At 41.6% G+C, this 22,738-nt stretch overlaps 1 protein-coding gene across 1 annotated transcript; it reads right to left on the minus strand.

Annotated features, from left to right (window-relative positions):
- Positions 1-97: 97 nt before the first annotated feature.
- Positions 98-22,694, minus strand: LOC118401579 (5-hydroxytryptamine receptor 3A). Its single transcript, XM_035799206.2, has 9 exons — positions 18,790-22,694; positions 17,106-17,269; positions 16,954-16,998; positions 16,751-16,860; positions 11,665-11,834; positions 9,866-10,026; positions 9,442-9,652; positions 1,574-1,882; positions 98-321 (listed from the first exon to the last, which is right to left on the minus strand). Exons 1-9 carry the CDS (start codon positions 18,839-18,841, stop codon positions 98-100), a joined length of 1,446 nt encoding a protein of 481 aa, XP_035655099.2. The 5' UTR covers positions 18,842-22,694.
- Positions 22,695-22,738: the final 44 nt, after the last annotated feature.

A 22,738-nucleotide genomic window follows, 5' to 3' on the forward strand; every position in this document is an offset into this window, starting at 1 on the left:
ATTTGTTTTAGTTCGCCCCACTGCCTGAGGTGATCTGAGATGTCACTTTCAGACCAATGGAATGGGCAAGCTAAAACAAATGCACCCTTTTGGTCTCTCATTGGTTGATCCAGATGCACCACATACAGATAATGACCATGGCGTAGCAGGAGATGAGGAGGAGGTAGATACGGAAGAGCAGGAAGTCCAGCACGTAGCCTACGTGGCACCATTGTTCCTGAAGCACGCCCTCCTTCTGCATCGACGTTAGGTGGGCACGCAAGTCACTCAGGTCCTGGCAGATCTGACCCAGCTCAGGCACAGAGGACACCACCCCAGGACCTAAAAACAACAAAGGGATGAACATAGGCTAAGCATCTATGGTGCTGAAACGTTGCTATTGGTCAGCAAGACTGGATGCTCAATACGCAGTTGATCATGTTTGAGCAAGCACATGTTCACAATAACAACATATTACCTGCAGGGTTAAGCATATTACCTAAGAAAGTGTTAAGCTTTCTGGTAATATGCTATTTTGTGATATAGAAGGGATTGGGGCAGTTCCCTGGTAACCCAGTCAATTTAAATTCCGGAAATGATTTAAATTGTTAAGTTTTTAAATTGACTTGAAGGTTGAAATGGAAATGATCCCAAACTATTACTTTATAACAGTTTCATGTCTGCTAATCAAATCTACCCGAAATGAGCCCAGATTATTTAACAGTTTCATCTCTGCTAATCAAATCTACCCGAAATGAGCCCAGATTATTTCACAGTTTCATCTCTGCTAATCAAATCTACCCGAAATGAGCCCAGATTATTTCACAGTTTCATCTCTGCTAATCAAATCTACCCGAAATGAGCCCAGATTATTTCACAGTTTCATCTCTGCTAATCAAATCTACCCGAAATGAGCCCAGATTATTTCACAGTTTCATCTCTGCTAATCAAATCTACCCGAAATGAGCCCAGATTATTTCACAGTTTCATCTTGCTAATCAAATCTGAAATGAGCCCAGATTATTTCACAGTTTCATCTCTGCTAATCAAATCTACCCGAAATGAGCCCAGATTATTTCACAGTTTCATCTCTGCTAATCAAATCTACCCGAAATGAGCCCAGATTATTTCACAGTTTCATCTCTGCTAATCAAATCTACCCGAAATGAGCCCAGATTATTTCACAGTTTCATCTCTGCTAATCAAATCTACCCGAAATGAGCCCAGATTATTTCACAGTTTCATCTCTGCTAATCAAATCTACCCGAAATGAGCCCAGATTATTTCACAGTTTCATCTCTGCTAATCAAATCTACCCGAAATGAGCCCAGATTATTTCACAGTTTCATCTCTGCTAATCAAATCTACCCGAAATGAGCCCAGATTATTTAACAGTTTCATTTCTGCTAATCAAATCTACCCGAAATGAGCCCAGATTATTTCACAGTTTCATCTCTGCTAATCAAATCTACCCGAAATGAGCCCAGATTATTTCACAGTTTAATCTCTGCTCATCAAATCTACCCGAAATGAGCCCAGATTATTTAACAGTTTCATCTCTGCTCATCAAATCTACCCGCGAATGGCTCCTCACCAATGGTGCTTGTAGTGTGCTGGGCAGGGATGTGCACAGGGTTGGCTGGTGCAAGGACCCAGGGAGGGCTTCTGGGGTTTGGTCTGTCTGTCTTGTCATCCTGGGTGGATCCTCTGGAGGCTGAGGGTTGAACAAGCTCCTCGGGCCACTGGTAGCAGATCATACGGGCGATGTGCTTCAGGATGACCACGCGGACCCAGTGGGGCACCTCGCGGTACTTCTTGGAGTTGGAATGGAGCACATTAGTGATGACGACTGTCTCCAACAGGCTGATGACCATGAGAGCCAGACACACTGAAAAGTAAATTCCTGAGAGGGGGGGGTAGCAGGGACACTACAGGGTTAGGTGGGTTAAATTCTCTTCAAATTCAGGAGATGAGATTAATTGAGATGTGCCATTTATTTTCAGAGGACTTCGGGTTCACTCCCAGAAGTACCTGAAGTGCAATGGAATTGCCCCCAATTAGTAGGGAGGGTCACCACAGGAGGATGGTGGCACTTTAATTGGGGAGGACAGGCTTGTGGTAATGGCTGGAGTGGAATGGTATCCAACACATTGTTTCCAGGTGTTTGATGTCATTCCATTGACTCCGTTCCAGCCATTATTATGAGCCATCCTCCCCTCAACAGCCTCCAGTGTGGGACACAGTGTTTTGTTTATTTTGTTGCTCCGTGTCTAACCCACAACACTGATCATAGACCTCAGTGCTCCATGTCTAACCCACAACACTTATCATAGATCTCAGTGCTCCATGTCTAACCCACAACACTTATCATAGACCTCAGTGCTCCATGTCTAACCCACAACACTTATCATAGATCTCAGTGCTCTGTGTCTAACCCACAACACTGATCATAGACCTCAGTGCTCAGTATCTAACCCACAACACTGATCATAGACCTCAGTGCTCAGTATCTAACCCACAACACTTATCATAGATCTCAGTGATCAGTATCTAACCCACAACACTTATCATAGACCTCAGTGCTCAGTATCTAACCCACAACACTTATCATAGACCTCAGTGCTCAGTATCTAACCCACAACACTGATCATAGATCTCAGTGCTCCATGTCTAACTCACAACACTTATCATAGATCTCAGTGCTCCATGTCTAACTCACAACACTTATCATAGATCTCAGTGCTCAGTATCTAACCCACAACACTTATCATAGTGCTCAGTATCTAACCCACAACACTGATCATAGACCTCAGTGCTCAGTATCTAAACCACAACACTGATCATAGACCACAGTGCTCAGTATCTAACCCACAACACTTATCATAGACCTCAGTGCTCCGTGTCTAACCCACAACACTGATCATAGACCTCAGTGCTCAGTATCTAACCCACAACACTGATCATAGACCTCAGTGCTCAGTATCTAACCCACAACACTTATCATAGATCTCAGTGCTCAGTGTCTAACCCACAACACTTATCATAGACCTCAGTGCTCAGTATCTAACCCACAACACTTATCATAGACCTCAGTGCTCAGTATCTAACCCACAACACTGATCATAGATCTCAGTGCTCCATGTCTAACTCACAACACTTATCATAGATCTCAGTTCTCCATGTCTAACTCACAACACTTATCATAGATCTCAGTGCTCAGTATCTAACCCACAACACTTATCATAGTGCTCAGTATCTAACCCACAACACTGATCATAGACCTCAGTGCTCAGTATCTAAACCACAACACTGATCATAGACCACAGTGCTCAGTATCTAACCCACAACACTTATCATAGACCTCAGTGCTCCATGTCTAACTCACAACACTTATCATAGATCTCAGTGCTCCATGTCTAACTCACAACACTTATCATAGATCTCAGTGCTCAGTATCTAACCCACAACACTTATCATAGTGCTCAGTATCTAACCCACAACACTGATCATAGACCTCAGTGCTCAGTATCTAAACCACAACACTGATCATAGACCACAGTGCTCAGTATCTAACCCACAACACTTATCATAGACCTCAGTGCTCCATGTCTAACTCACAACACTGATCATAGACCTCAGTGCTCCGTGTCTAACCCACAACACTTATCATAGACCTCAGTGCTCCATGTCTAACTCACAACACTTATCATAGACCTCAGTGCTCAGTATCTAACCCACAACACTGATCATAGACCTCAGTGCTCAGTATCTAACCCACAACACTTATCATAGATCTCAGTGCTCAGTGTCTAACTCACAACACTTATCATAGACCTCAGTGCTCAGTATCTAACTCACAACACTTATCATAGATCTCAGTGCTCAGTATCTAACCCACAACACTGATCATAGACCTCAGTGCTCAGTATCTAACTCACAACACTTATCATAGACCTCAGTGCTCAGTATCTAACCCACAACACTGATCATAGACCTCAGTGCTCAGTATCTAACCCACAACACTTATCATAGATCTCAGTGCTCAGTGTCTAACTCACAACACTTATCATAGACCTCAGTGCTCAGTATCTAACCCACAACACTTATCATAGACCTCAGTGCTCAGTATCTAACCCACAACACTGATCATAGACCTCAGTGCTCAGTATCTAACCCACAACACTTATCATAGACCTCAGTGCTCAGTATCTAACCCACAACACTTATCATAGACCTCAGTGCTCAGTATCTAACCCACAACACTGATCATAGACCTCAGTGCTCAGTATCTAACCCACAACACTTATCATAGACCTCAGTGCTCAGTATCTAACCCACAACACTTATCATAGACCTCAGTGCTCAGTATCTAACCCACAACACTTATCATAGACCTCAGTGCTCAGTATCTAAACCACAACACTGATCATAGACCTCAGTGCTCCGTGTCTAAACCACAACACTGATCATAGACCTCAGTGCTCCGTGTCTAACAGGTAGACCAGGGGCCGTATCATAGCGTATCCACAAAGCGTCTCGAAGTATACATTTGGTCGTAAGTGCTGATAATAGAGACATTTTACTCCTACTGTAGAAAAGGCAGTACTACTCCTCTCCTCTCGACGTAACTTCCCCTCACAGTCTCTTCAGTTTCCCTTAAATCCCGTTAGTTTGGCTGCTCGGCCTACCTTAGTTATTCCTCACCTATTATAGCCCTGCCATTCCTAACCAATCAGAGCGCTTGGAAATGCTCATCTGGACACGAACACCTGCCTACTCAGGTCAGAGTGTTATCGTCGTCGGGAAGGGAGAAGATGCACATTTCTGAAGACGTTTTTTTTATTTTTTATTGTCAACAGTAACACCAATTTCTGAATGTCACGGTGCAGGAAAGTTTTATTGGGTTTTATTGGGTTTTGTACATACTGTGTCATGACCTATCATTACTTCGATAGCTTTCAGACATATATTCTACTGTTATGGTTGTTTACTATTCTTTCATGTTAAGAGCTGCCAATGCTGCGTTAACAAATTGTTTATCATATGTTCGTATTATTCCTTCCTGTCAGAAGTGTTATTGTTGCACAAATACTTTTGCAGAAGTTGAATTGCTGTATTGGTAAACATAGTCTTGTTGCATGCACACGCCACCGCAGCGTTTTCCATAGTGGCCTATATTAAGGTGTTTTATTGTGCTGCCATGGGGCGAGCTTCTTGAGTCATCCCAGAGTCATCCCAGAGTCATCCCAGAGTCATCGCACAGTCATCCCAGAGTCATCCCACAGTCATCCCAGAGTCATCCCACAGTCATCCCAGAGTCATCCCACAGTCATCCCAGAGTCATCCCACAGTCATCCCACAGTCATCTCAGAGTCATCCCAGAGTCATCCCAGAGTCATCCCACAGTCATCCCACAGTCATCCCAGAGTCATCCCACAGTCATCCCAGAGTCATCCCACAGTCATCTCAGAGTCATCTCAGAGTCATCCCACAGTCATCCCAGAGTCATCCCACAGTCATCCCAGAGTCATCGCACAGTCATCCCAGAGTCATCCCACAGTCATCCCAGAGTCATCCCACAGTCATCCCACAGTCATCTCAGAGTCATCCCACAGTCATCCCAGAGTCATCCCACAGTCATCCCAGAGTCATCGCACAGTCATCCCAGAGTCATCCCACAGTCATCCCAGAGTCATCCCACAGTCATCCCAGAGTCATCCCACAGTCATCCCACAGTCATCTCAGAGTCATCTCAGAGTCATCCCACAGTCATCCCACAGTCATCCCAGAGTCATCGCACAGTCATCCCAGAGTCATCCCACAGTCATCCCACAGTCATCTCAGAGTCATCTCAGAGTCATCCCAGAGTCATCCCACAGTCATCCCAGAGTCATCCCACAGTCATCCCAGAGTCATCCCACAGTCATCCCAGAGTCATCGCACAGTCATCCCAGAGTCATCCCACAGTCATCCCAGAGTCATCCCACAGTCATCCCAGAGTCATCGCACAGTCATCCCAGAGTCATCCCACAGTCATCCCAGAGTCATCGCACAGTCATCCCAGAGTCATCCCACAGTCATCCCAGAGTCATCGCACAGTCATCCCAGAGTCATCCCACAGTCATCCCACAGTCATCCCAGAGTCATCCCACAGTCATCCCACAGTCATCCCAGAGTCATCCCACAGTCATCCCACAGTCATCCCAGAGTCATCCCACAGTCATCCCAGAGTCATCTCAGAGTCATCCCAGAGTCATCCCAGAGTCATCCCACAGTCATCCCAGAGTCATCCCACAGTCATCCCAGAGTCATCCCACAGTCATCCCACAGTCATCCCAGAGTCATCCCACAGTCATCCCAGAGTCATCCCACAGTCATCTCAGAGTCATCCCAGAGTCATCCCACAGTCATCCCAGAGTCATCCCACAGTCATCCCAGAGTCATCCCACAGTCATCCCAGAGTCATCCCAAACGGTTCTTGGAGCTTGATCATGAACAGAGTAATTTGCGACTCTGTGGCTCCAGGGCAGATCTGATAAGATCTCAGCCTGGCAGATTCTCACACAAGGCTGGAGAGAGATGGTGTCATAAATCTTGATCCTTTGTCAATACAAGTAATTTGTTTCTCTCTCTCCAAGAAGTGAATGTTTAAGTTTATGTTTATATTGATGTTGTGTTTATAGACAAGTTGTAAGTGTAATGCCATTTGCCATTCATTTCACCTTCGGAGGTGCATTTATCAAACCTATCGCGGAGAAAAAAGTGTTTCGTTAGGAGCTCTCCTCAAACAATAGCATGGCATTTTTTTTGCAGTAATAGCTACTGTAAATTGGACATTGCAGTTATATTAACAAGAATTTAAGTTTTCAGCCGATATATGTACCGACATTTATTTTTTCTCTAAAATCTGCCATCCTGACACAAGGTGTTGCATGATTTACAACTGTCCTGTTGACTGGACGACGATCCCCTTAAAACCTCTTTGGGGTAGGGGGCAGTATTTTGACATCCGGATGAAAAGCGTGCCCAAAGTAAACTGCCTTTTACTCAGGCCCAGAAGCTAGGATAGGCATATAATTGGTAGATTTTTGATAGAAAACACTCTAAAACGGTTAAAGTAATGTCTGTGAGTATAACATAACTGATATGGCAGGCAAAACCCCAAGGACAAACCATCCCAAAAAAAAACATTTTCAGCCTATCACTGTTTTCAATGGCTGTCACTTTTATTATAAGGCGAAAACCTCCCAGATTGCAGTTCCTAGGGCTTCCACTAGATGTCAACAGTCTTTAGAAAGAGTTTCAGGCTGGTATTTGGAAAAATGAGCCAGAAGTTGTAGTTATTCTAGGTGGCTCCCATTTTGGCTGTAGTGTTTCCATGCGCGTGGAGGAAAGCACGTTCTTTGTTATTTATCTCCGGTAATGAACATACTATTCTCCGTCTTAAATTTGATCATTTAGTTATGTATTCGGGTACCTAAGCTTTGATTATAAACCTTGTTGACTTGTTTGGATACGTTTATTAGTAACGTTTGGGTTTCATTTTGTATGCATTTTGAAGGAGGGAAACCGGTGGATTATTTACTGAAGCGAGCCAGCTAAACTGAGTTTTTATTGATATAAAAAAGGACTTTATCGAACAAAAGGACAATTTGTGATGTATCTGGGACCTTTTGGAGTGCCAACAGAAGAAGATCTTCAAAGGTAAGGCATTTATTATATCGCTATTTCTGACTTTCGTGTCGCACCTGCCTGGTTTAATTTTTTTTTGTTCATGGTTCTGTATGCGGGGCGCTGTACTCGGATAATCGCATGGTGTGCTTTCGCCGTAAAGCCTTTGAAATATGACACAGTGGCTGAATTAACAAGAAGTTAAGCTTTATTGCACACGTATTTTCATGAATGTTAAATATTTATATTTCTGTAGTTTGAATTTCGTGCTCTGTGATTTCACCGGATGTTGTCGAGGTGGGTCGCTAGCGGAAACGCCTGCGCTAGAAATGTTAAGAAGCGTGGTTGAGCGGGTCATGTTTCAGAGGACGCATGACTCCTGGCTGGGCTGATGAGACAGTGGAATGCGCAGTCAGATGGAACTGAGTAAATAGGCATTTTAACGTAATGAATGTGGTTTTAATCAATCAGCATTTAGGATTAGACCCGCCTGTTGTATAAATATGTATATTGCATACTTATAGTGGGTGAGCGTATTCGCATCCAACCACTCAGAAGGGTGAGGGCAACCAGCCAACTGTGTTTACATGGTCTTTCTAGCTGGATCTAGTTAGAAGAAAAAAAACAACAAAAAAACTGTTTTTGACATGGTCTGTCATTTCTCCGGATTTAGTGACCAATAGTTTTTACACTGACACTTATGGGTTAAAACCAAAGCTATGCATGAAACCTATTTAGTCAGAAGAGTTCACCTAGTCGACAGATATTTAGGATACCTCACGAGCTGTCCAAACCAGTTAAGACTTGATTATAGAATGAGCAAGCGGTTGCTGCGCCAAAGACAGGAAATTGCTTTGGAGTTGTTGAAAGAATGCATTGATATTGCTATATGATCAATCCATAAATAACCTAGACACATCCATCAGTATCTTTTGCGCTTTTTACAACGATTTCACAAGGTCTAATTTACATGATACGCCTAAATACTTATAACCACGAGGCTAATAAATAAATCAAATATTTGTTTTTCGATTATTTCATTAACCTATATCATGTTATTTCAAGTTTCCCGTTGGGAGCGCATCCTAACGCGATTTAGAGTTGTTGAACGGGAGTGATAAGTGTTTTGATTAACGGTAGTTTATTTTGATCAATCTTCTGTTGTTTTGGGGCATGCATATAAATTGGGCTATTGAAACGATTTATAGTTTTTTAACCAATTCTGGTATTTTGAATAATGTGATAGAATCTTACAGCATGATTCCGGTTGAACGCGGATTTTTTAAATAATCCTACCGTTACACTCGTCACTCGATCCCGTTCAACAAGGTTATGCATGCCAACATAATAGGCAAGAATTAAGAGTAGGCAAAATGATCTTGTCAGTGAAAGTTGTAGGAATTAAACTTTTTACCATTGCAACATTAAATGTTCGCGGTATTTCAGCGCGCTGAAAACCTCTATAACTCATGACCAGCAAAGCCACAGTGCACTACTTATGTGATTTTAAAAAACGAAAGCTATTTGAGTGATTACCAGCATTTGTAACTTGAGTCTGTACAAAACAGTTAATCTGATATACAAATAGTTGCTTGTTTTTCAGTTTCTTGAAATACTTTGCAAATGTAATTTATTTCAATGTGAATTAATTAATTCCTTTTACATTTTAGCGTACGTACTTATCCAGAGAAACGTACAGTACTGAGTGCATACATTTTCGTACTGGTCCCCCGTGGGAATAGAACCCACAATCCTAGTATCTTTGTGTGCACTTATGAACAGGACGCTGACCTATGAGGGGGGTGCCGTTGGCCGTGCTGGGCAGCAGGTCGTTCATGATGAGCAGGAAGACGGTGTAGCCCAAAATTAGGGTCATCTTGAAGGAGGCGCGGTCCACGCTGTGAGGGGGCAGGTAGAAGGAGAGGATGTCGATGAGCATGAGGAAGGAACTGGGGATGAGCAGGTTGACCACGTAGAGCACTGGCCTGCGCTTTATCACCACCTGGTGGTGAGATGAAGCAAGTACAGCAGATGTATTAGGAGACATATTGGAGAGCAGAGAGACAGCAGATACAGTGAGTATTTTTACTGTACCACAACCTCTGTTGGTGCTTATAGAAAAAAAAGTCTAACCCATGAGAAGTGCATGTATTCCTGTCTTAGCGGGTCTCTCTCTCCCTCCCCATCTCCCTGTCTCCCTGTCTATCTCTCTCACCCAGAAAGTGATGATGTCCCATTCGTCGATGCCAAACTTGAGGACAGACGCCTCTCCATAGATGTTGACCAGCTCCCACTCCCCACTAGCCTCCAGGTACTGTTTCGAGTTCCCCGACATCTCCTCAAAGGACAGGGCTGGAGTCAACCTCACATCCTTTACTAATGGGGAGAGAGGGGGGGTCATTCCTTTTCCATTGCCAAAGTAGGCTTTGGCAGTATGTACGATAATTGAGAGAGAAAAGGGTTTATATATATATTTGGATATTAGTAGCTGGGGGGATATTAGTAGCCGGGGTATTATAGGATATTTGTAGCTGGGGGTAGTGACCCCACTAGTACTGAGATGCAGTGTCTTAGACTGCTGTGATACAGCCCTGGAATGGAACCAGGGTCTGTAGTACTGAGATGCAGTGTCTTATAGACCGCTGTACCACTGCGCTGTAGGAACATCTGCTCTTTCCTTGACGTAGACTGACCTGTTATCCCTTATTGATGTCACTTGTTAAATCCATTTCAATCAGTGTAGATGTCAGGGAAGAGACCGGTTAAAGAAGGATCATTGAGGCATAGATTGTGTATGTGTGCCATTCAGAGGGTGAATGGGCAAGACAAAAGATTTAAGTGCCCTTGAACTGGGTATGGTAGTAGGTGCCAGGCGCACCGGTTTGTGTCAAGAACTGCAATGATGCTCGGTTTTTCACACTGAATAGATTCCTGTGTGTATCAAGAATGGTCCACCACCCAGGGGACATCCAGACAACTTGGCACAACTGTTGGAAGCATTTGGAGTCAACATGGGCCAGCATCCCTGGGGAACGCTTTTGACACCTTGTAGAGTCCATGTCGCAATGAATTGATGCTGTTCTGAGGGCAAAATGGGGTGCAACTCAATATTAGAAAGTTGTTCCTAATGTTTTGTCCACTCAGTGTAGTTAATTACTGGTGTGCATGCAGTAGCCTAACTCCACTATGATAGTTACTGGTGTGCATGCAGTAGACTAACTCCACTATGATAGTTACTGGTGTGCATGCAGTAGCCTAACTCCACTATGATAGTTACTGGTGTGCATGCAGTAGCCTAACGCCACTATGATAGTTACTGGTGTGCATGCAGTAGCCTAACGCCACTATGATAGTTACTGGTGTGCATGCAGTAGCCTAACTCCACTATGATAGTTACTGGTGTGCATGCAGTAGCCTAACTCCACTATGATAGTTACTGGTGTGCATGCAGTAGCCTAACTCCACTATGATAGTTACTGGTGTGCATGCAGTAGCCTAACGCCACTATGATAGTTACTGGTGTGCATGCAGTAGCCTAACTCCACTATGATAGTTACTGGTGTGCATGCAGTAGCCTATCACAGTAGAGTTAGTTACTGGTGTGCATGCAGTAGCCTAACTCCACTATGATAGTTACTGGTGTGCATGCAGTAGCCTATCTCCACTATGATAGTTACTGGTGTGCATGCAGTAGCCTAACTCCACTATGATAGTTACTGGTGTGCATGCAGTAGCCTATCTCCACTATGATAGTTACTGGTGTGCATGCAGTAGCCTAACGCCACTATGATAGTTACTGGTGTGCATGCAGTAGCCTAACTCCACTATGATAGTTACTGGTGTGCATGCAGTAGCCTAACTCCACTATGATAGTTACTCCACTATGATAGTTACTGGTGTGCATGCAGTAGCCTAACTCCACTATGATAGTTACTGGTGTGCATGCAGTAGCCTAACGCCACTATGATAGTTACTGGTGTGCATGCAGTAGCCTATCACAGTAGAGTTAGTTACTGGTGTGCATGTAGGAGCCGAAGGTAAACGAGCAGTTCTGCACATCGAAGGGGAAGCTGAAGATTTCCAGGTTGCAGGCGCTGACGAGGCGCAGCATCCTGTCCCAGCGGATGTGTCCTGTGTGGTTGACGTAGACGTAGGGGCATTGCTGTGACACGTCGTCGTCCACACTGAGAGACAGAGAGGGAGGCAAAGATGCATCAAAAATACCCTAAAGACCAATGTATCAACATAAAATGAACTCTAGCAAAGATTGTGTTTAGTTATAATATGTGAAATTGGTATTTTAAATGTACAAAACATACATTTGCATGTAGCCCTTTTACAACAGTGTTTTCAGTGTTTCAGTGTTTTCAGTGTTTCAGTGTTTTCAGTGTTTCAGTGTTTTCAGTGTTTCAGTGTTTCAGTGTTTTCAGTGTTTCAGTGTTTTCAGTAAAGGTTACAGAACCTTTTGACTTGCCCCCCAAAAAGATTTAGATGCACTATTGTAAAGTGGCTGTTCCACTGGATGTCATAAGGTGAATGCACCAATTTGTAAGTCGTTCTGGATAAGAGCGTCTGCTAAATGACTTAAATGTAAATGTAAATGTCTATGACTGTGACAGATGGTTGTTAATCTAGTTGAATGCAGAGTGTCTGCAGAAGTGACTAAAATGTAAAAAAAAATAATAATTTAAAAAAATGAACACTGGCAAAAGTACACTGGATATTATTTGAATGAGCTCGACCCCCTAATTTAGCCTTGCTAATTATTTATTTTTTGGGACTTCTGATACCGATGCAGAACATTTGGGGTGAGAGGGGGGCACAAAATTGTGAACTGCTCTAAAAAAAAATCTAATATGAAAGTTTTTTTTGCAATATGCCAATAGAAAACACAGCTCTCTAAAGTATTTTGGAACAATATACACTACAGTTCAAAAGTTTTAGGTCACTTAGAAATGTCCTTGTTTTTGAAAGAAAAGCACATTTTTTTGTCCATTAAAATAACATAAAATTGATCAGAAATACAGTGTAGACATTGTTAATGTTGTAAATGACTGTTGTAGCTGTAAACGGCTGATTTCTAATGGAATATCTACATAGGTGTACAGAGGCCCATTATCAGGAACCATCACTCCTGTGTTCCAATGGCACGTTGTATTAGCTAATCCAAGTTTATCATTTTAAAAGGCTAATTGATCATTAGAAAACACTTTTGCAATTATGTTAGCACAGCTGAAAACTGTTGTCCTGATTAAAGAAACAATAAAACTGTCCTTCTTTAGACTAGTTGAGTATCTGGAGCATCAGCATTTGTGGATTCGATTACAGGCTCAAAATGGCCAGAAACAACAAAGTTTCTTCTGAAACTCATCAGTCTATTGTTGGTCTGAGAAATGAAGACTATTCCATGAGAGAAATTGCCAAGAAACTGAAGTTCTGGTACAACACAGGTACAACACAACACGAAACAGACGCATCACGAGACCTCAACTGGCAGCTTCATTAAATAGTACCCGCAAAACACCAGTCTCAACGTCAACAGTGAAGGACATGTGATAGAGGAGAGAAGGACATGTGATAGAGGAGAGAAGGACATGTGATAGAGGAGAGAAGGTCATGTGATAGATGAGAAGGTCATGTGATAGATGAGAAGGTCATGTGATAGATGAGAAGGTCATGTGATAGATGAGAGAAGGTCATGTGATAGATGAGAGAAGGAACAATGATAGAGGAGAGAAGGAACAGTGATAGATGAGAGAAGGTCATGTGATAGAGGAGAGAAGGTCATGTGATAGAGGAGAGAAGGTCATGTGATAGAGGAGAGAAGGTCATGTGATAGATGAGAGAAGGACATGTGATAGAGGAGAGAAGGTCATGTGATAGAGGAGAGAAGGAACAGTGATAGAGGAGAGAAGGTCATGTGATAGATGAGAGAAGGAACAGTGATAGAGGAGAGAAGGACATGTGCTAGATGATTGGTCATATTATAATAGAGACAGTAGATCTAGCTGGTCCGTCATATTATAATAGACAGTAGATCTAGCTGGTCTGTCATATTATAATAGAGACAGTAGATCTAGCTGGTATGTCATCTTATAATAGAGACAGTAGATCTAGCTGAGCTGGTCTGTCATAACATAATAGAGACAGTAGATCTAGCTGGTCTGTCATAATATAATAGAGCCAGTAGATCCAGCTGGTCTGTCATATTATAATAGAGACAGTAGATCTAGCTGGTATGTCATCTTATAATAGAGACAGTAGATCTAGCTGGTCTGTCATATTATAATAGAGACAGTAGATCTAGCTGGTCTGTCATCTTATAATAGAGACAGTAGATCTAGCTGGTCTGTCATATTATAATAGAGACAGTAGATCTAGCTGGTCTGTCATCTTATAATAGAGACAGTAGATCTAGCTGGTCTGGCATATTATAATAGAGACAGTAGATCTAGCTGGTATGTCATCTTATAATAAAGACAGTAGATCTAGCTGGTCTGTCATAATATAATAGCGACAGTAGATCGAGCTGGTATGTCATCTTATAATAGAGACAGTAGATCTAGCTGGTCCGTCATCTTATAATAGAGACAGTAGATCTAGCTGGTCTGTCATATTATAATAGAGACAGTAGATCTAGCTGGTATGTCATCTTATAATAGAGACAGTAGATCTAGCTGGTCTGTCATCTTATTATAGAGACAGTAGATCTAGCTGGTCTGTCATATTATAATAGAGACAGTAGATCTAGCTGGTATGTCATCTTATAATAGAGACAGTAGATCTAGCTGGTCTGTCATATTATAATAGAGACAGTAGATCTAGCTGGTATGTCATCTTATAATAGAGACAGTAGATCTAGCTGGTCTGTCATATTATAATAGAGACAGTAGATCTAGCTGTTATGTCATATTATAATAGAGACAGTAGATCTAGCTGGTCTGCCATATTATAATAGAGACAGTAGATCGAGCTGGTATGTCATCTTATAATAGAGACAGTAGATCGAGCTGGTCCGTCATATTATAATAGACACTAGATCTAGCTGGTCCGTCATATTATAATAGAGAGTAGATCTAGCTGGTCCGTCATATTATAATAGACAGTAGATCTAGCTGGTCCGTCATATTATAATAGACAGTAGATCTAGCTGGTCTGTCATATTATAATAGAGACAGTAGATCTAGCTGGTATGTCATCTTATAATAGAGACAGTAGATCTAGCTGGTATGTCATCTTATAATAGAGACAGTAGATCTAGCTGGTCTGTCATATTATAATAGAGACAGTAGATCTAGCTGGTATGTCATCTTATAATAGAGACAGTAGATCTAGCTGGTCTGTCATATTATAATAGACAGTAGATCTAGCTGGTCTGTCATATTATAATAGAGACAGTAGATCTAGCTGGTCCGTCATATTATAATAGACAGTAGATCTAGCTGGTCTGTCATATTATAATAGAGACAGTAGATCTAGCTGGTATGTCATCTTATAATAGAGACAGTAGATCTAGCTGAGCTGGTCTGTCATAACATAATAGAGACAGTAGATCTAGCTGGTCTGTCATAATATAATAGAGCCAGTAGATCCAGCTGGTCTGTCATATTATAATAGAGACAGTAGATCTAGCTGGTATGTCATCTTATAATAGAGACAGTAGATCTAGCTGGTCTGTCATCTTATAATAGAGACAGTAGATCTAGCTGGTCTGTCATATTATAATAGAGACAGTAGATCTAGCTGGTCTGTCATCTTATAATAGAGACAGTAGATCTAGCTGGTCTGGCATATTATAATAGAGACAGTAGATCTAGCTGGTATGTCATCTTATAATAAAGACAGTAGATCTAGCTGGTCTGTCATAATATAATAGCGACAGTAGATCGAGCTGGTATGTCATCTTATAATAGAGACAGTAGATCTAGCTGGTCCGTCATCTTATAATAGAGACAGTAGATCTAGCTGGTCTGTCATATTATAATAGAGACAGTAGATCTAGAGAAGGTCATGTGATAGAGGAGAGAAGGTCATGTGATAGATGAGAGAAGGTCATGTGATAGAGGATATAAGAACATGTGATAGAGGAGAGAAGGTCATGTGATAGAGGAGAGAAGGAACAGTGATAGAGGAGAGAAGGTCATGTGATAGATGAGAGAAGGTCATGTGATAGAGGATATAAGAACATGTGATAGAGGAGAGAAGGTCATGTGATAGAGGAGAGAAGGTCATGTGATAGAGGAGAGAAGGTCATGTGATAGAGGAGAGAAGGTCATGTGATAGAGGAGAGAAGGACATGTGATAGATGAGAGAAGGTCATGTGATAGAGGATATAAGAATATGTGATAGAGGAGAGAAGGTCATGTGATAGATGAGAGAAGGAACAGTGATAGATGAGAGAAGGTCATGTGATAGAGGAGAGAAGGTCATGTGATAGAGGAGAGAAGGTCATGTGATAGAGGAGAGAAGGAACAGTGATAGAGGAGAGAAGGTCATGTGATAGATGAGAGAAGGAACAGTGATAGAGGAGAGAAGGACATATGAGAGAAGGTCATGTGATAGAGGATATAAGAACATGTGATAGAGGAGAGAAGGTCATGTGATAGAGGAGAGAAGGTCATGTGATAGAGGAGAGAAGGAACAGTGATAGAGGAGAGAAGGTCATGTGATAGAGGAGAGAAGGACATGTGATAGAGGAGAGAAGGTCATGTGATAGAGGAGAGAAGGTCATGTGATAGAGGAGAGAAGGTCATGTGATAGAGGAGAGAAGGTCATGTGATAGAGGAGAGAAGGTCATGTGATAGAGGAGAGAAGGTCATGTGATAGAGGAGAGAAGGACATGTGATAGAGGAGAGAAGGACATGTGATAGAGGAGAGAAGGACATGTGATAGAGGAGAGAAGGTCATGTGATAGAGGAGAGAAGGTCATGTGATAGAGGATATAAGAACATGTGATAGAGGAGAGAAGGTCATGTGATAGAGGAGAGAAGGAGGAGGTGATAATGGTTGGGGGGGGTTGGTTGACCCCAAGTTTGATACAGGACATGAAGATAGGCGTATAGATGAGTAAAACAAAGTCAGTTTTTTTTCGGACACTCACAACTCATACACGATGATGTCAGGCACCCAGAGCTCTTTGACTGGCAGAGAAATCCTGGTGACTCCGCCACAAGCATCAGAGTCCCAAACCAGGAACTGATGGTGCCAGTACTAAAAAGGACCCAGTAAAGAATTAGGCTTAGGGAAGCTTATACCACTACAAACTGTTGGCAAAATAAAATAGGAAGATCTCTTGACATTCACCAATCTCAACCACAGGAAGGTAGTGAGGATCTGGGTCTTCTCATTCTGAAATAAGACCAAGCAAGAAAGTGGATAATTGTTAGTAACGAATGAATTGAATGAATGGACCCTATGCAAAGAGGAACATTGGCCTTACACTGTCCAACACTCACCACGCCCAGGACAGCATACAGGGTGAAGGAGATGTTTGTTATGGTGGGATTGCTCAGGTTGACTGCCGGTCTGAAGGATATGCGGTCAAACACAGTCTGCATCGACTCGTAGGTTGGACCGCTGTGGCCCTCTTTACAGGTCAAATCGCACTGGCATAAATATACTTAATGGCATAGAGGAGATTCAGAGAGAGAGTGAGAGCGGCAGAGAGCAAAAGGAACGAGAGTAAGAGAAAAATAAAAAAAGAGACAGAAAGAGAGATGGTAGAAGGAGCCCATCCATAGGATTAAATTCTATAGTATCAATGGAACTAAATCAATAAGTACAAGGTTATTCATAAGTAAGGGACATTAGCAACCTCCAAACTTTCAAAACTGCCCAAACTCATATCATGCAACATGGTATACTACATTGTGTCAAGTTGGTCAAACCTCACCATTCAGCTAAAACTGTAGGCTACCATACATACCTACAGTATTTGTCAAAAGTGATAATTCTCAGTAATTTAAAACATTCAATTTCTCAAAAAGTCGTCATTCACGTTTGTAATAAGGTATTTTTAGAGGGACGTTTAGAAAAAGAAATGTAACAAACAAACATTACTCTGAACAAAACATTATACCTTAAAACAAACCAGAAGGACAAATGAAAAAGACATTAGTCACAGAGATAGAGGGAACCCATGTTAAACAGGTCACTTTTATGTAAATGCATATGTGGAACATCTAAACTTACACTGAGTGGACAAAACATGAAGAACACCTTCCTAATATTGAGTTGCATCCTTCCCTTTTGCCCTCAGAACAGCCTCAGTTCATCAGAGCATGGACTCTACAAGGTGTCGAAAGCATTCCACAGGGATGCTGGCCCATGTTGACTCCAATGCTTCCCACAATTGTGTCAAATTTTCTGGATGTCCTTTTTTGGTGGTTGACCATTCTTGATACACACGGGAAACTGTTTAGCGTGAGAAACCCCAGCAGTGTTGCAGTTCCTGACACAAACCAGGCACTTAAATCTTTTGTCTTTCCCATTCACCTTCTGAATGTGGAATCCATGTCTCAAGGCTTAATCCTACTTGAACCTGTCTCCTCCCCTTTATCTACACTGATTGAAGAGGATCTGACATCCAGAAGGGATCGTGGCGTTCACCTGGATTCACCAGATCAGCCTGTGTCATGGAAAGAGCAGGTGTTCATATTGTTTTGTCCACTCAATGTATTTCCCTTGTGCATATTTCATTGGATTAATAAGCATCACGAGCACTTACCGATGCGATCAAATATATTGGCACTCAGGATGTTATCTAGAGATTTTGGGGGGTGTTTTTACACAAGTATTTTTTTTGCACTGGCCCCTCCAAAAAATGTCAAATAAAAAATGGCATAAATTATTATTTTTTAAATCGAATTAATTTATCTGGAGGCAGTGATTCTCATTTACTGTGTAATGTATCACACTCATAGTGCCTAAAAATAGCCCTTCAACCAGTTTTGAAAAGAAAAAAAACAGAACTTTCCAGGTGAGAAATAATTTAAAAAATAACTGAGTAGCCACAGCCTAGTTAGATAATTATATTTCTAGCAAAACATGCTTAAAATGTTCAAATTATTGTTAAAAACACATACAATAATTTACAACATAATAAAACTTCAAATCTAACATGCAAATGAAGGATATTACCTGCCAATAGAAAGAAACCTGATGTAGGAATGAATCTCCATGGTTGTCCCATACTGTGCCCTGTCGGATGGTACTAGTTAACCAAATGTCCTGCACATACAGAGCTCGAACCAAACTGAGTGATTGACTTATAATGCAGACACACACACACTGTGAGACCACAGCCCCTTTTCACACTACTGAGTCAAGCTGGGCCAAACTGAACCGTGCTGGAAAACATCTGAGCTAGCTAGTACAGTTTGTCTTGGGTCGGCGGCACGATAGTGGGAAAAGGGACGCACACGCGGTCTCTAATCACAGTCTCATGATATCGGTCACAGGAACACAACAGAGTTGTTTTTTTAACACCTGCAGTAACCACTCAGCCATTTAATTTTTTTTGAGTTCAATACATCTGTGCCTATGTGAGATAAACTGGCCTTGTAGAAGTCTTTGTAGCTTAATCACACCATAGGTTCTGATAATGGCACACATTTAATTGGATGTCAACTAACTTCACTGGTCCTAAGGTACAGCTATACAACCAATCATAAGCAATATATAAAGTATATTTTACAACCAAGAGGTATTCGCCCATTCCTGTAATACAGAAGATATATATTTCTGTGTTTTTTTTCTTTTTCTTTATTTAACTAGGCAAGTCCTTTAAAGAACAAATTCTTATTTTCAATGATGGCCTAGGAACAGTGGGTTAACTGGCCTAGGAACAGTGGGTTAACTGGCTGTTCAGGGGCAGAACGACAGATTTGTACCTTGTCAGCTCGGGGGTTTGAACTTGCAACCTTCCGGTTACTAGTCCAACGCTCTAACCACTAGGCTACCCTGCTGCCTCTACACTCTAACCACTAGGCTACCCTGCCGCCATGATTTTGATTAGATTTATTAGGATCCCCATTAGCCGACGCCAAAGGCTTAAACCTTATAATTATAAGATGATCCGTAAGGGGATCACTGAACATCTCTCAGAACACTTTTTACACCACTCACTTACGGGTGCGCAGGTTGTATATTTAAAGAAAAAATGTTTTCTCAGTTTTGTTTTTATTGCTACTTTATCAAATCTCTAGTAACTCATTATACCCACATACCACACATACAAACTCGCAATACTTTTCTACCAGCCGGCTATGCTATCCTTAAAGTACGGTCAAACTCAGAATACATTGCTTTAAAAAATAAAATAAAAATTATTTCGTCAAACTCCGAACTACTTTCCTTTTTTTTACGGTCAAACTCTGAATGCTTTTTGACCTACTTTAAAGTACAGTCAAACTCTGAATACTTTTCCTGTAGGCTATCACGTGATTATGTTGGCTTTTAAAGTATAGTCAAACTCAGAATACTTTAAAGTGTGGTCAAACTCTGAATACCCACTATTGATCAATATTATCTGTCCCGATTAATTATTATAGGAAAAACAGTTCTGAAAACTTGAACTGCAAAATGTTGTGTATGAGGAGGACAAGAGATCACCATTAAGACTCGGCTGGAAAAAAGACAGTCCCTCACAGAGATTTTTTAATAAGGTATCTTACCTTTTTAAGCTGTGGCCAGACGATGTCTGATTCCAAGCCGAAGGAAACAGATCAACAAGTCAGGACGCTCTCATCCGGGTCCTGGTACCAAATTGTGTGGAAAATATGTTCCAAAGATTAAGGCAGGGGCTATATAATGATATAATAGAAAAATATTTAATGTGAAATTAAAGCAGCTGCTTGAATTAAATATGTTTCTATTATATCATGAAATAGTCCCTGCCATAATCTTTGGATCGGATTTTATACAACACAGCTCTTTGGAAAAGATGGTGTTTGACCAAATACAATACTATTTATCTGTAAACAAATTGACAACAGACTTTCAGCACGGTTATAGAGAAGGGTACTCAACATGTACTGCATTAACATAAATCACTGATGATTTGTTTGAAAGAAATGGATAATTTGAAGATTGTGGAAGCTGAACTGTTAGATGTCAGTGCAGCCTTTGACATTATTCACCATAACCTGTTGTTGAGAAAACATATGTTTAATGGCTTTTCAACCTCTGCCATATTGTGGATTCAGAACTATCTATCTCATAGAACTCATAGGGTTTTCTTTAATTGAAGCCTCTGTCAAACACACAGGGTGTGGTGTACTGCAGGGCAGCTCTCTAGGCCCTCTACTCTTTTCTATTTTTTTTTTTACCAATGACCTGCCACTGGCATTAAACAAAGCCTGCGTGCACATGTATGCTGATGATTCAACCATATATGTGTCAGCAATCACAGCTAATGAAGTCAATGAAACCCTTGAAACCCTTGAAACCCAATGAAAACAAAGAGTTTTGGAATGGGTGGCAAGTAATAAACTGGAACGGAACATCTCTAAAACTAAGAGCATTGTATTTGGTACAAATCATTCCCTAAGTTCTAGACCTCAGCTGAATCTGGTAATGAATGGTCTGGCTGTCAAACAAGTTGAGGAGACTAAATTACTTGGTGTTACCATGCCCCAGGACTACCTGACATGATGACTCCTTGCTGTCCCCAGTCCACCTGGCCATGCTGCTGCTCCAGTTTCAACTGTTCTGCCTTACTATTATTCGACCATGCTGGTCAGAAGAGGACGGGCCACCCCACATATGCTCTCTCTAATTCTCTCTTTCTTTCTTTCTCTCTCTCGGAGGACCTGAGCCCTAGGACCGTGCCCCAGGACTACCTGACATGATGACTCCTTGCTGTCCCCGGTCCACTTGACTGTGCTGCTGCTCCAGTTTCAACTGTTCTGCCTTGTTATTATTCGACCATGCTGGTCATTTATGAACATTTGAACATCTTGGCCATGTTCTGTTATAATCTCCACCCGGCACAGCCAGAAGAGGACTGGCCACCCCACATAGCCTGGTTCCTCTCTAGGTTTCTTCCTAGGTTTTGGCCTTTCTAGGGAGTTTTTCCCAGCCACCGTGCTTCTACACCTGCATTGCTTGCTGTTTGGGGTTTTAGGCTGGGTTTCTGTACAGCACTTTGAGATATCAGCTGATGTACGAAGGGCTATATAAATAAATTTGATTTGATTTGATTTACCTTAGATTAGAACATGTCATGGTCAAAACACATAGATTTAATGGTTGTAAAGATTGGGAGAGGGACAGTATGTTCATACTAAAGAGATGCTCTGCTTTTTTCACACAACACTCCAAAAAGTTCTGCAGGCTCTAGTTTTGTCTTGATTATTGTCCAATTATGTGGTCAAGTGCTGTGAAGAAGAAAAACCTAGTTAAGCTGCAGTTGGCCAAAAACAGAGTGACACCTCTTGCTCTATACTGTAATCAGAGGGCTAATTTAAATACTATGAATGCCAGTCTCTCTTGGCTAATATAGTTGAGGAGAGACAGACTGCATCACTTCTTCTTTTAAGAAGAAACAATGTGTTGAAAATTCCAATTAGTTGACATAGTCAACTTACATACATTTCTAACACATACACTTACCCCACCAGACATGCCACCAGGGGTCTTTCACAGTCCCCAAATCCAGAACAAAATCAAGAGAGCGTACAGTATTACATAGAGCAGTTATTGCATGGAACTCCCTTCCATCTCATATTACTCTAATGAACAGCAAACCTGGTTTCCCAGGAACTGATAAAGCAACACCTCACGGACCAACGCCTCTCCCCTATCTTGACCTAGATATTTTGTGTATGTATTGACATGTAGGCTGTGTGTGCCATTTTTAAAATTCATTTAGTTCTGTCCTTGAGCATCTCTTGTCTATGTTCTGTATTATGCAATGTTTCTTTTTTGTGTGGACCCCAGGGAGAGTAGCCGATGCTTTTGTAACAGCCAATGGGAATACTAATAAAATCCCCCAAAATAACTTCCTGTATGTCAACACTCTAATCAAACAAGGATGTGGTTGTTGGATGATCCCCTACTTTGCATGTCATTGATCCGTGTCTTGCGT

The sequence above is a fragment of the Oncorhynchus keta genome, chromosome 22, assembly GCF_023373465.1.
Source record: "Oncorhynchus keta strain PuntledgeMale-10-30-2019 chromosome 22, Oket_V2, whole genome shotgun sequence".
NCBI classification, from domain to species: domain Eukaryota; kingdom Metazoa; phylum Chordata; class Actinopteri; order Salmoniformes; family Salmonidae; genus Oncorhynchus; species Oncorhynchus keta.

What these genes read in the sequence shown, in the direction of transcription:
- LOC118401579 (XM_035799206.2), bottom strand. Translation starts at nt 18,841, where the DNA reads ATGGGACAACCATGGAGATTCATTCCTACATCAGGTTTCTTTCTATTG. An exon ending in GACATCATCGTGTATGAGTT is followed by an intron (nt 11,835 to 16,750) that starts GTGAGTGTCCGA and finishes TCTGTCTCTCAG; the next exon opens with TGTGGACGACGACGTGTCAC. An exon ending in GGGACATCATCACTTTCTGG is followed by an intron (nt 9,653 to 9,865) that starts GTGAGAGAGATA and finishes TCTCACCACCAG; the next exon opens with GTGGTGATAAAGCGCAGGCC.